The 14,273-nt window shown below is 39.0% G+C and overlaps 1 protein-coding gene across 3 annotated transcripts in view; it reads left to right on the top strand.

Moving 5' to 3' along the window:
* Trim24 (tripartite motif containing 24) overlaps positions 1 to 14,273 on the top strand; it is a 117,616-nt gene that overhangs the window by 78,897 nt on the left and 24,446 nt on the right. For all 3 annotated transcript variants that reach the window (XM_057772699.1, XM_057772689.1, XM_057772682.1), the window contains exons 6-8: positions 2,401 to 2,515; positions 5,517 to 5,663; positions 13,867 to 13,984. In XM_057772699.1, coding sequence (XP_057628682.1) covers positions 2,401 to 2,515; positions 5,517 to 5,663; positions 13,867 to 13,984 — 380 coding nt within the window. The remainder of the gene's footprint in view (positions 1 to 2,400; positions 2,516 to 5,516; positions 5,664 to 13,866; positions 13,985 to 14,273) is intronic.

Genomic DNA, 14,273 nt, shown 5'->3' with positions numbered 1-14,273 from the left:
CTGGGTGCAGTCACCAAATGTCTCCTGTAAGCTGTTCCAATGTGTAGTGTCTAGTGCTGTTCTTCTTTCTGTCCATTTCGTCTCCATTTTTTTATAAATAATAATTTTGGAAAAGTTTCATACAACAAAGTAGTTCGAGTTAGGCACTCAGAAAAAAGGAGAAACTCTTAATTAGTGCACAACCTGGTGGTCCCCTAGCTAGTGCTTAAGAGATGCCTGGCCCAGACTAGAAACTTTCTCATCTTCTTTGTAGTTGAGTGAGTTCACAGAGGCAAAGAAACACAGTTCCAGTTCCTTATACAAGGTTGGGTCTTCAAAGCAGTCTGACAAATTTGCCTCTTCTGAGAAGACTAAAGGGCTTTTAAAGAGCAAGCAGCCCTAATGAGCGATTTTCTAAAAGTACAACTTCACCAAAGTTAAATTCTAATTAAATCAGGAACATAATTCTGTTTTATTTTTTAGGAGAAACCAGTAAGCTGTCTATCTTAAAAGTCATTGAATAATACTAAGGCATAGCCCCTCAGCTTAGTTTATTTCTATATAATTTAGTATTTTCTTAAGGGGATCCCTGTAGGTGTCATGGCAGGGAAACAAACTACACAAAGGTGAGGATGAAAATTCAGTTCAGTTTGACTAACAAACTGGGTCACATTTCTAGAGTCTGATGCCAGGCAATTTATTGCCAGCATATTCAAAGGGGAAAAGTTTCCAGTCAACAATCAGTGCAGGTCCAGGTACACATTAAAGCTTAATGTGTGACTACATAGAGACTTCTTTGCAGAGTACATATGACCGAAGATAGGTTTGTAGCTAAAAGGCCTAGGATCTAGTGTGGTCACTGATAGTGTTAAGGTCAACAGGCCATAAAATAATATGGCATCTCCCCTCAGGATGGGTTCTATTAACTGGGAGCTAAGAAGGGAGCGTCTGGGATAACAGTCTAGGGGATTTGGATGCAGTCTGCCTCTAAAGATAGCAGAGGTTCTCAAGTAGTTAACAGTGCCCACTCTCAACCTTCTGGGTGGAAAACAGGTATTTCCTCCTTTGAAGAAACCCCTGCATGATTAATGCTCCTATTTTCTCAGTGATCTGTGCGTGCAGAAACCTTTGTGACCCCAATATTTACTGTTGAAGGAGAGCTGCAAGCTGTGTTCCTGCCGCCCCAGCTCCTGGTCGCCTGGCTAGCTTATGCCCCGAAATAACAACACACAAACTGTATTCTTTTAAACACTGCTTGGCCCATTAGCTCTAGCCCTTACTGGCTAATTCTCATATCCTGATCAACCCATCTCTAATAATCTGTGTAGCACCAGTCTTACCGGGAAAGATTCAGCATGTCTGACCTGGTGGCTTGCTTCATTGCGTCTGCTCTGGGGAGGAGCGGCATCGCGGCTGCCCCAGAGAGGAGAGGAAATGGCATCTGAGCTCACTTCCTCTTCCTCCCCGCATTCTGTTCTGTTTACTCCACCCACCTATGTTCTAACCTATGAAGGCCAAGCAGTTTCTTTATTATTTAACCAATGGCCTTCCTCCATCAATTTACTAAGTGTTAAAGTTTGTTAATTTTTTTTTTCTTTTTAACTGCTTGACTGTTTATTTCAAGACCCTCCCCCATTTTCATATGTATTTGGCGTGTTTATGTATATGTGTGTTTGCATGTATATGGGCACCTGGCATTTGCTGGTGTGCATGTACGTGACTACATGTGTGTGGAGACCTGAGGTTGATGTCAGGGATCATCCTCTGTTGCTTTTGTACTTTATTCATTGAGGCAGGGTCTCTCATTTAAACTCAGAGGTGGCTGATTTGCTAACCAGTTCACTCTGGGGATCCTGTCTCCACTTTCCTAGGCTTTACAGGTGGATTTCCACACCTACCCTGCATTTATGTGGGTTCTGGGGATCTGAACTCTGGTCCTCAGGCTTATGCAACAAGTACTTTAACTTCTGGGCCATTTAGAAAAGTAAACTAATTGTTAATTGTTGTCTTTTGTTTTTTTATTCTGGTATGGTGAAAAATTGCCAACTCAGATCCCTGAGATGAGAGTATCACACTCACAGAGTAGAACTTGTTCCCATTCATGATTTTGTTTCATCTTGACTATAAATTCTAGCTGTAGGCTGCTCCCTGGTCCTGTTTTTTTAGACCAGCATATTGCTTTTGTTGTGTGACCTATTTCTTTAAAAACATGTTCTTTAAAATATACTTACTCTACAAGTTTTGTTTAACTGAATTATTGTTAAAATATTTCTAATGTCTTCTAGACAAATTAAATCGAGCTTAGAGATAGAACTTTGAAAGTCTAAAATAATTTTTGGCCTAATTTAGATTTTAAGATAGCCAATTTGAATTCTTGAAAAATCTGCCATTAATTAAAATACTGTTTTATTTCATTTTCAGAATAATTGAAGTAAATCAAAACCAAAAGCAGGTGGAACAGGATATTAAAGTTGCTATCTTTACATTGATGGTGGAGATAAACAAGAAAGGGAAAGCCCTTCTGCACCAACTTGAGGTGAGTTGAGGGCAGTGCTGTGGACTATGACTCAGCATGCTTCCCTTTGTGAGTGTTGCACTGTGATCACCTGCTTATAGCCCTATCGTACACTAAGGTGTCATAATTCTCCAATTTATTCTACAGCACTAAGCAAAAAGACCTACTAGGGATATCTGATTGTTGACATTCACTAAAGTGACAACCATTGTATCACCAAGGGGAAGATGGAGTTAAGCAGAAATTTTTAGAAAGATACATTGTGCAAGAGATTTAGTTTTCAAATAGAGTCTTGTGACAAATAATGATGTTCCTATCAATAACAAGTGGTAATAGTGATCTCTTAAGATTATATACTATGTCACCTAATGACCATCTGTTTTTGTTGACTTTGGTACACTCTATGATGCTTGCACAATGAAAAAATAACAAATGACATATATTACAGTCCAATGTTTGTAGTGCATGGCATTTAGTTAACCCTCTGAGAAATTAGGGAAAATAGATGTAGTGGTTTATGCCTATAATTCCAGCATCCAGGAGGCAGAGGCAGGTGGAATTTCTATGAGTTCCAGGCTAGCCAGGCCTCTATACTGAGACCTCTGACTCAAAGAAACAACAAAAGTAAAATAGTGTAGGCGGAGACTGCTCGTTTGTTTCCAGCCGCCCAGACCCAAAATAAATCACACAGACTATTAATTAAAACACTACTTCACCAATCACTTAGGCGTATTGCTAGCTAACTCTTATATCTTAAAGTAACCCATTTCTCTATTAATCTGTGCATCTCCACGTGGCTGTGACCTACTGGGTAAAGTTACCAGGCTGCAGCTACCTGGTTTCTCACTGACTCCGCCTTTCTCTATCTCTGCTTGGAATTTCTACCTTACTCTATTCTGCCCTGTGATAGGCCCAAGGACACTTCTTTATTAACCAGTGGTATACAGAGGGGAATTCCCACATCAAGATAGGGATAATGTTTCTCTTACCCTCAATCTTGTATAGTCTTTTTTTTCTGCATTTTGTCTGCCCAGGCTTTCCTTGAACTCAGGCTTTCCTTGAACTCAAAATCCTTCTGCCACATCCTCCTAGATGCTGGGTGCCAGGCCTGTACCACCACACCCAGTCTCATTATATAGTCTTAGTTAATGAAAGCAGCGTTTAGGGAGTATACGCTTAAGATAGGATAGTTTATAATTATAGGTAAAAACAATTTTAGAAAAAAAGGTACTATCTCTCTTTTTTTTTTTTTTTTTTTTGAGACACTGAAAAATGTGACTTTTGGTCTTTGTAGACCTGGCAACCAGGCTGACTTCAAACTCATAGGGATCTACCTGCTTCTGCCTCTCATGTGCTGGGGTTAAAAGCTTGAGCCGCCATGTACCAGCTTGCTCACCTTTCTTAAATTCATCAATAGCAACAGCACAAGTCCATGCAATACCATATACCACAGTGTATATGGCATGTAAACTTGCCGTATAGTATTTAGTTATTCTTTTAGCATGTCGAGAGAAAGAATTTATATTCAAGAAACAGTTGAGAAAAAGAGAGTGCTAGTATGTAAAGAATTGTAAGAGAGACGATTAGGAAAACATCATAGTTTATCTTTAATTCATAGTTGACCAGTTGATAATATCTCTATCAGAAAGTCCTGTCCCTGCTAAGAAGCCATGGCTGTTCATAATTCTGCTATTATGGAAATGTTAGGAAGTGCTTTGGATAAAAGGCATCAGTGCCCAGTTATAATAACTGTGTTTTTAGGGCTCTGCAGTTGTTTTAAAAGTGGGCACATTAAGCAAAATTTGATGTTTTCAGATTTTTATACACATCACTTTAACAATACTGTAGAGTAGTGCCTTGACTCTGGATACTTGAAGAGTGTTAAAAGTTAAGGAGAGTCTAGAATCTATAAAAATGTACTTGGTCATCAGTATTCGTTTTGATGAACTTCACCTTGAAAATTCTATGTTACTTGTTGAATATGCCCCAAGTCTTCATTCCCATTCTTCTGGTTCAGAATTCACCTGTCCAGCAGATGAATGGATCCTGTTTTATATGCTACCTTGTAAAATCAAAATACTAGAACTTCTTGGTCTCAATTTCCAGTTTTTCAAAAAATTCTTCTCCACTCTAAAAATGCACTGCAGTTTGCAGAGGTCATTGCTGCTGTTAGACTCAGGGTAGATGTGACAATGCCATTGACTGTTAGCAGTGCAGCTCTGTGCATTGTCCAGACAGAACTAACCAGGGCAGGTAGTGAGAGTTCAGTTCCAGTAGAAAGCCATGTTATCTGCTCTTCATGAGGTTTATATGTTTGTAGTTCTTTTTTATTATTATTACACAACCGCAGTGCCTTTCATTTTGATTGCCCTCTGTTTTCTGAGTATATATTTTTTGTGGAGAAAGTCAGTATTCTGACCCAATTTGGTGGTGGTGGTGGGGGGGTGCCATGTTGTCATTGAACCCATTATTCTGTTTTTATGTAGTACCTTTGAGAATGCATTAGCAGTGCATAGTACTTACCTACTGGCTCTTCTAGTAACTCTCAAGACAAATAATTTGATTTTTTTAATGCCAAATACAAGATAAGTTTCAGCTCCCACCTCGCATGATTCTTGGGTACAGGCTAGTTGCAATTGGAGGTAGAATCTCTAGAACATGAAACTCTGTATTGGTTAACTCATGTGATGAACTGGTCATTTGAGTAGATAGCTGGATGATTTGTCTGTTTTAATGTGTGTTTTGAATTTAGATTTTATGATATTATAGCTAATCCGTGTCTATTTTTCATTTAATTTAGCAAGACTCCTCCACAGAGACCTATAGGCAAAAGGTAGAGACAACATGGAGACTATACTTTTATTACATTCAGAGTGATCCTTTGTATTATGAAGGAAAGTGCTTACGATCATTTTGATAACTGTTAGTTGAATACAGAGTAGTTCTTAATCTGAGTTGATTATCCAAAAATAACCATTAAAATGAATGTGAAGTATTAATTGTGAAATTATTTTATTTGCAGAGTCTTGCAAAGGACCATAGAATGAAACTTATGCAACAACAGCAGGAAGTGGCTGGACTTTCCAAGCAGTTAGAGCACGTCATGCATTTTTCTAAATGGGCCGTTTCCAGTGGCAGCAGCACAGCACTGCTTTACAGCAAGCGGCTGGTAAGAGAGAGGAGAGAGTGCCAGAGCCAAGCGGTGGCAATGCACACCTTTAATCTCACACTCAGGAGGCAGAGGCAGGCAGATCTCCATGAGTTTGAGGCCAGCCTGCTCTACAGAACTAGTTCCAGTTCAGCCAGGGCTACACAAATAAACCCTGTCTTGGGTGGGGGAGGGAAGAAAGGAAGGAAAAAAGAATAAATGGCTGGATAAGATGGTGCCTCCCATAATCCAAGCACTGGGGAGATTGAGGCAGGCTGTCTTGGTCTACATAGTGAGAGTTCCAGATCTACCAGGGCTGCATAGTGAGACGTTATCTACAAACAAACACACAGATAACCCCCCTTCCCCCAAAACTAATATAAAACACAGTCTATTTACCCTTAATTGCATTTTAGCAATTGACCAAAATACTTGATTTTATAAATTTTTACCTGAAATGGATTTGATGTGATTTAAATTTTAATTTTCTGTTTTCACTCCTATTTGTTTTTTCACTCTTTGTGACATATGAATCCAGTGTAATAATACTGATTGATAGTAAACATTTACTGTCACCTGCAGCATGCCACGATCTAATTCTAAGCATTTTCCATGTTGAATTTTATATCATTATTAGATGTAACTAGTCATTTCATTAGACAAATTATGAAAAAAGGCACAGAGGTAAATAGCATCCTGACACTGTCACTGTCCTGTAAAGAGCTGTAACAAACCTTACCATTGAATGTGTGATTATCCTCTCAACTTTACACTGCAGCATATACAGCATATGCTGCTGAATGTTGAACAGCCTCATAAGGGTGGTTTAAGATTTGGTGCACTTACTGAAGTTATTGCCACTGTACCTACAGCACTAGCATCTCTGCCCACTGATTTTGGCAGGGGCCAAGCTCCTTTTCCATTGAACTTCCAGGGCTGCTTATATTGTTGGTTTCTTAAGTATTAAGATTCCACATCTTTTGTCCTTTATTCTTTGGAACCAAGTGGCAGAAGTAGTACATATGTGTTACATAAGTTTTACTTATTTAAATTAATAATTACTTTAATAACAAATATTTATAAATAATATAAGGCAGGTCTCTCAAAGTGTGGCTGATGCTATTATTATACTGACTTATGTATTTCTAAAATTACTGTTTCTTTACGCAAAAATCTATATAGTATAGAAACCTTTGTAATTAATTTTTTTTGAAAATTATTCTTTGACCTTCAGCATTATCTACCTTTTTTCTGCTGGTACTTTATTTCTACATATTTGACTTTTATTGTTTTGTGATATAAGATCTTTGTGGTTTGGTATGCGATTTTATGCTCATCTCTCTTACACTGATTTAAGTTACAGTGTTATTACTAAGCCTATTTTATATTTTATATAAATAAGCCTATTTTATATTTTATTCTTGTTTTAGATGGCAGAAGTTTTGTTGTTATTGTTTAGTCCCGCAGCTGTGTAGTACCAACAAAATACACGTGGCTTGGTACCTTTTATCAGTGAGGCATTCTCATCTTGCTTCCTCTTTGGCTGGCTGGTGGCTGCAGACTGTGCCTTTCCTCTGGAAGAGCAGCAATCACTTTTAACCCATACAGCCATCTTGCCAGCTCCAGTGTGCATATTCGTATTTGTTTTTCTCACAAGAAATTCCTTAAATGACCACCTTTGATTACTAAAACTACTAGGTTTGTATAGTGTTTTTCTAGGTTTTTCTAGGAGAAAAAATACAATTTTAAAAAATGAAAATTCCTGTGTCTTTCTGACATGGAGGAATCAATCTTATCCCTACTACATCAGTAGGGTGTAGTAGAACTAGGACTGGGGATCACCCAGAAGCCTGGACCGATAGTCAGAGCTATGACAAAGTAGCCACAAATTTGAACATTCTGATTTTATTTTGGTTCACAGTTCCACCAAGATTTTAACCACATTGGCAGCAACCCAGAAGCAAAGTACAAACTGAGTTTTCTGTATATGCACAGACAGCTGTATATGTCTAGTTACAGATAGGTGTGTTTGTGTGCTCCCCATACCTGAGCTTGCTATCCTGGTTTCAAAGTACTTAGGAAGAAGAAGGTAGTGCAGAGTATACAGAGTATCTTGCTGTACCAGAAACTAGACAGTACTCAGAATGGAAGGAGCATGTCAAAGGAACCTGGCCAAGTATTTGGATTGATGGTAGCCTAAATCAGGTGCTTTCTTAGTTTAGAATTTGCTGATTATATTAATTTTTTGCTTTACTTTGTTAAATCTTTGCTTTACTTTAGGTCACACTGGAGTGCGTCTAGAACCTTGTGTCTGCATCATGCTCTCAGAAAAGATCAATAATAATGTGTTTAGGAGAGGTTGAGTGGGTACTCGAGCAAATAATTATTAAAAGTTGAAGATTCTAGATGAAGGGAATGGAGGGGCTACTCTTAGCAGACTTTTAACAATTTTAAAATTATATAAATATAAGTTATTAAGTGACTTTGCAGAGTTGAACATACTGCAAATTCTATGATCCCTTCTGTACTGTAAATTAGTATAACTGTGATTAAAAACAGTTCCTCAAACTAAGGTAAAAGTAGAACTATTATTACAGTCTAGTAATCTGAGTTTGGGGTATAGAACAAAGCAGATAAAAAGTTAATGTATTGTACATTACCTGCAATCCAATGCTTATCCCAGTACTGTTCATTATAAAGAGCAAAAGCTTCTTCAACCCATGTTCTGGGGACTGGAATGTGGTGTGCATATTGAAATGTGTTGTTCAGGGGCCTGCATATGATGAAGGCCTTCATGTTGGTGGAGAGACTGCAATGTCCCAAGGTAGGAAAATGCATCATTTAACAAGGACATACATGTGTCATCCAGAGTGGCTTTCTTCCCAGTCCTCCTCTCAAGTCCTACATTCAAGGGGATTGATTCCATTAATCCCTACCTACAGTGCTTGATGACTCACAATAGGAATTAAATTTCAACATATTTTGGTGATAATTTTCATATGAACCATAGCAGACTGTGTATAGGATGAACCTGGAGAGCATTTTCTATGTGATATGAGAGAGACAAAGAATACCTCTTATACTACCTCACTTGTATATAGATCATGACTGCAGAGATGTTCAAAGAATGAGTAAATTAGGTAGCTGCTGAATTTGGATCCTGTCTTTCTAAGAAAATTAATTAAAGTGAAAAAAAAATAAGGTTAGCCTCATTTATTTCATAAAAATACATGTTGAAAAAATACATGATACTTTTTTCAGTGGTTGTGCTTGTTTGTGGTCCAGGAAACCACAGACTATATAGATTTACTATATAGTCTGAATCTGTACTCTTCCTGTCTCCAACTCTTGAATGCAGAGATTAGATATGTACCACAACACCAGTTTATATAGTACTGGGAAACGAACCCACAACGTCCTGCATGCTTAGGCAGCTCTCTACTACTAGAACTACAACTTTAGCCCATTTTTACTGTTAACTATTACTGCATTTAAGAAAATGATAAAAATTGTGAGAACATTGGGCAGTACAAGTTGTTTTAACATTTCATGAGTATTATTTATAGTCAGAATTGTTAAAGAGTAAGAAAAAGTAAGAAAAGGAGAAGAACATGGGATGTGTCATTGTGTTAATCTGCTGTTAGCACAGTGCAGTTTCCAAAGTGCACTCATACATTATAGTCAAAATTTATTATAGTTATTTGAAGTTTTGTAGTCATGTGGAGAAAATTTACTTATTTAAGAGCTACTTATTCAGTATTTCCATTTGCCAGACAACATTCTGAGTTTTGAGGGACAGTAGCAAAAAACAAATTCTACCCTTAAAGAGCTGCATTTAAATAGTGCGAAGAGGAAGTAGTAAAACTTACAGACTGTTGAGGATGGTCCCGAGAACACAAGTGACTCAGAATCTGGAGTAGAGAAAAGCTGCAGCGAGCTGGATGGCGGAGAGAATGCTTGGAGGAAATTGAGTGCTGCACAGAAACAGAAGAGGCCAGAGGCTGCGCACTAGAACCCTGCAGACAAGAGCTGACCACAGTGCATGATTATGAGGGGACAGGGCAGGGAGTGAGCAAACTAGGAAAGGACCAAAGAGGCTTATTCAGTAGTTAGCACAGAAGTATATGTGCAACATAAAACAGCCTGAATTTAGCTTGTCTGGGATTGGCATCGCAGGCTGGTGCTGGAGAAGTACTATGTTTTCCGCTCTATAATTGTGCTGCTGTAATTTGAGCCATTCTGAGAAGGCACGCCTAAGCTTACTGTTTTAGAAAATAGATTTTCTTTTACCTTGGATCTTACTACAAATATTGTCGGGCTACTCTTGTCAGGAATCCCTCCCCTCCCCCCAAAAGGAAAAAAAAGACTGGTGAGAAACAAGGAAGGAGATGGAGTTCCCTTTTCACTTCCAATCAGCTGGAAAGGTTCAGGAGAGTGTGTGACTGTATATAGGACAGGCCTTGGGGAAACTGTGGTTCGTATGGGTCGAACCTTCTGTGCCTTCCCATGGAGTAGCTAAGTTGCCCCGCCCTGTGAGTGGGTTTCACAAAGGGCATCCAAGAACCAGATGTGAACCTGTGCTCACCATGAGCCTGACTCTGGGAACAAACTAAACTAAACTGGACTAAACTTAACTCTGCCTTCTATTCTTTACTACTTTGTACTGGTTAGTGGGGTATCTGAGAACTACTTAACTAACTCTGGTCCCAAACCATTCCTACTGTTCACCTGTTAAGCAAAACAAAAGTAGGAAGGGGCAAGTAAACCCAGCCTTGCTCTCTCCAAGATGGCCCCAGAATATAGGAGAGAGTAAATGAAATCTGCTCTCGCTTGTATAATCTCCCTCCTGGAAACAATACTTCATAAATCTTAATAAAGATGATTTTAGTTTCTGCTGATTGGTTTGGATATATTTATTGTGTTCTTTTTTGTTTCTTTTGTAGTCAGACTCTTTTTTGGTTCTTCATCACAGAGTTTCTCGGTAGCTTTGGAGCCTGTCCTGGAACTAGCTCTTGTAGACCAGACTGGCCTTGAACTCAGAGAGATCCACCTGCCTCTGCCTCCTGATTGCTGGGATTAAAGGAGGCATCAGACCTCTAAAACTGAAGTTGAGAGCAATTGTGAACCACTGGGTGCGACCCAAACTCAGCAAAAGCTCCAAATGCACTCACCTCCTGAGCTGTTTCTTCAGTCCCCTTTATTTTTTCATCATTTTTTATTTAGATTTATTTTATGTATATAAGTATAAATGTTTTGCCTACACGTATGTGTGTCACGTATGTGCTTGCTGCTTGAGATCAAAGGCCCATATCCCCTTGAACTGTAGTTATGGATGGTTGTGAGCTGTGTGTGTGGGTGCTAGAAACTGAACCTGGGTCTCTGCAAGACCAGCAAGGTGCTCTTAACTGTTGAGCAATCTCTCCAGGTCCTCTCTATTGCTCTTTAAGTAATTTAAAGATTTTAACTATTTCTACATGGGTTCTATATTTCCACTCCTCCAACTCTTCCTATGCCCATCCCTCAAATTCATGGCTATTTCTTTTATTATTGTTGTTATACACACACACACACACACCCCTACTGAGTCCTTTGGTGGTGTACATATGTAGATGTCTTTTGGGCTGACCTCTCTGGATTATATAACTTATTCGTGAGCTCGTCTTTGATAAAAGCTAGTACTCTTTTTCTCAGTAGCCATTGATTGCCTGTAGCTCTTCATCTAGAGGTGGGACTTTGTGAAATTCCCTCCATCCATATTGGCATGCTAACTGTCATTGTCATTCTGCAAGTCTTACTTAAGTAACCATGTCTTTGGAATTTCCTGGTGCTGTCTAGAAGATGCTGTCTAACAACAGACATTTTGGTCTACAGGTAGTTGGGTAGGTTTACAATACCAGCCATGAATTCCCTCCTATGGAGCAGGCCTTAAGTCCCGCTGGTATAAGTGCCACCATTGCACCACTGGGAACATCGTAATGGGTCAGTTGTGTGATTTGTAGGTTTTATAGCTGAATAGCACTATTGGTTGCTTTTTTCCCTTGGCAGGTGTAGTCCTCAGGGAGGAGCTTTCATGTTAGTTCAAACTGTACTGCTATGTTGAAATTGTGTGGTGTCTTCAACAGTGGGGTGTTACCTGCAAGTGCTGGGAGGTGACCAAGGGTAGTAGCAATAGCTTCTATTGTTGGAGTGTCTCTTGGGAAGGCCGTTATCACGCCATTAAAAATAAATGCATTAGGGGGCTGGAGAGACAGCTCAATGGTTAAGAGCACTGACTGCTCTTCTAGAGGTCCTGAGTTCAATTCCCAGCCACCACATGTTGGCTCACAACCACCTGTAATGAGATCTGGCGCCCTCATCTGGTGTGAAGGTGACCATGCAGGCAAAAAACACTGTATAATAAATAAACCTTTAAAAAATAAATGCATGAAAAGTGGGTGTTGGTGGTGTGTGTGTGTTTATGTGTATTTATGTGTATATGTGTGTGTGTATAAGCCATCTTAGAGAATTCCCAGTGCTAGAAATGGGAAACCTCCCTTGAAGTTGCTTGTTAGGGAAAGGAAATAAGAAAGTGAACAACCCAGTGAAATGTCATGTGATAGCAAGTCTACCTGAAATAACTGGCCATGGATTTAAGGTCAGTTCATTTGTCAGTTCCATTAAGTTCAGACAGAGAGATTAGGGTGGGTTTGTTTACTTTGTCTGGAGGAAAGGTTGCAGAGAAAGAGTGCATGTAATTGTATAAATGAAAGAGGAGTTTGAATATGTGTATTGATTGGCTTGCATATAAGTTGAGTGTTGGCGGGGGAAGGACAGGAAAAGGTGATGGGAACTGCACTTGTAGTGCTGGTGGTCAGGCAGCAGAGCAAGCCGTCTGTAACGCCACAGCAGTCAGGTTGGATATTGAAACTGTCAAGAATTGTGACAGTAGTGCTGGAAAAGAAGAAAGTAGGCATTGGAAACTAACATAGAGAAAAGTGTATGATGTACGACAGCATGGGATTTTAAGACGGCTGCTTGTAAGGAGTCATAATGAGAAGTAAAAATTATCCTACAAGTAGATCTGATTCCATTTCCTAGACAGATTCATTTGTATTCTCTATTTCCTTAGTACCCTAAGTCTAGATTCTGAATACTTTAAAAGAATAAAGTAGTAAGTGCCTGCAGAGATGGCTCAGCAGTTAAGAGCACTGACTGTTCTTACAGAGGACCTGAATTCAAATCTCAGCACTGATGAGGCAACTTAATCTGCCTTTTGTGCTAGGTTTAATGAATCAGTACCTTCTTCTGTCCATCAGGACACCAAGCACGGACATGGTACACAGATGTATGCAAATAGCTGTATGTATAAAAGTCGTAAATCTCAACAACAACAACAACAATGGCAAAAAGAAATGGAAAAGAGGAAGTAGTTCAGTAAAAGCAAGGAAAGTGAGTTGATGTTTTCGTGAAGTGTCCTTAATTCTAAAAATTGGATTTGATTAGCACTCCAGTTGGTGCCATGAACCTGGGAGAGCAGGGCCTAAATATAAGACAGACTAAAGTCTCATGCAATAGCCAATGTTATTCAGAGCATCAGACAATTTTTACTATAAAGGTTAAGAAGCATTGCATGAATAAGGTGTTTAGTTTCAAGGACAAACTACACTTGGCAAAAACACATTCTTCCTTAGAGGCATGTGAATAACAAGTAAACTGATTCCTATCTACTATACCTGGAAGGAGTGTAGAAAATATTCCAAGAACAGTTCTATGTTTTGAAGAAACTGAGGTCACAAAACTCTTTTGTCTTGTTTTCTCACAAGCTTTCAGAATTCTCACAGGACTGTATTCTTGGGCTGTGCTCTGACAGTTTTAACTTACTACTAAGATACTTTTAAGCTCAATAAGCAATACAGCTGAGTCATATCACAAAACAGTAACATTTGAACAGAAAATTTTCTATGATCTTCTTTCTGTTAGTTAGTTAGTTAGTTAGTTAGTTTGTTTGTTTAGAGATAGGGTCTGTACACGCGTTCAGGCCAAGCTATCCTCAGCTCAAGAGATCCTCCTGCCTCTGCCTCAGGAGTGCTGAGATTAAAAGCATACACCACCATGCCTGGCTTATATGACCATTTTTGTAACCCACATATGATTACTTGGACACATAGCAGAAACTGTTTTAGCTATTCACTGGACATTATTTACCCAAGAAACATACTAATGTTCTTTCTCTGCTTGCTTCTAGATTACATATCGGTTACGGCACCTTCTTCGTGCAAGGTGTGATGCTTCTCCTGTGACCAACAACACCATCCAGTTTCACTGTGATCCTAGTTTCTGGGCCCAAAACATTATTAACCTGGGTACGCCATTACGTGCATTTTCTCTGTTTGACTGTTTTGGTGCAGAGCTCTCATTGGTTTTGACATGTTACTGAATATAACATCCCCATCCAGTATCTTGCTTTACAGCCACACTTTTCCAGTAAGTCATTAATATATTCATATGGTAACACAGATGCATGAATATATACATACTTGTTTTGAGATAATATGTATGAATGTTAGCTTATAGGGTATCTAAGTTAGGAATTTAGGAGTGCCTCTCCTCCCCATAGAATCCTGTTTGTGTTTTGGGTTTTTTTTTTCCCCC

Source organism: Chionomys nivalis, chromosome 1, assembly GCF_950005125.1.
Source record: "Chionomys nivalis chromosome 1, mChiNiv1.1, whole genome shotgun sequence".
Lineage (NCBI taxonomy): Eukaryota > Metazoa > Chordata > Mammalia > Rodentia > Cricetidae > Chionomys > Chionomys nivalis.
The sequence above is the reverse complement of the archived record's forward strand: the minus strand, read 5'-3'. Positions and strand labels throughout refer to the sequence as shown.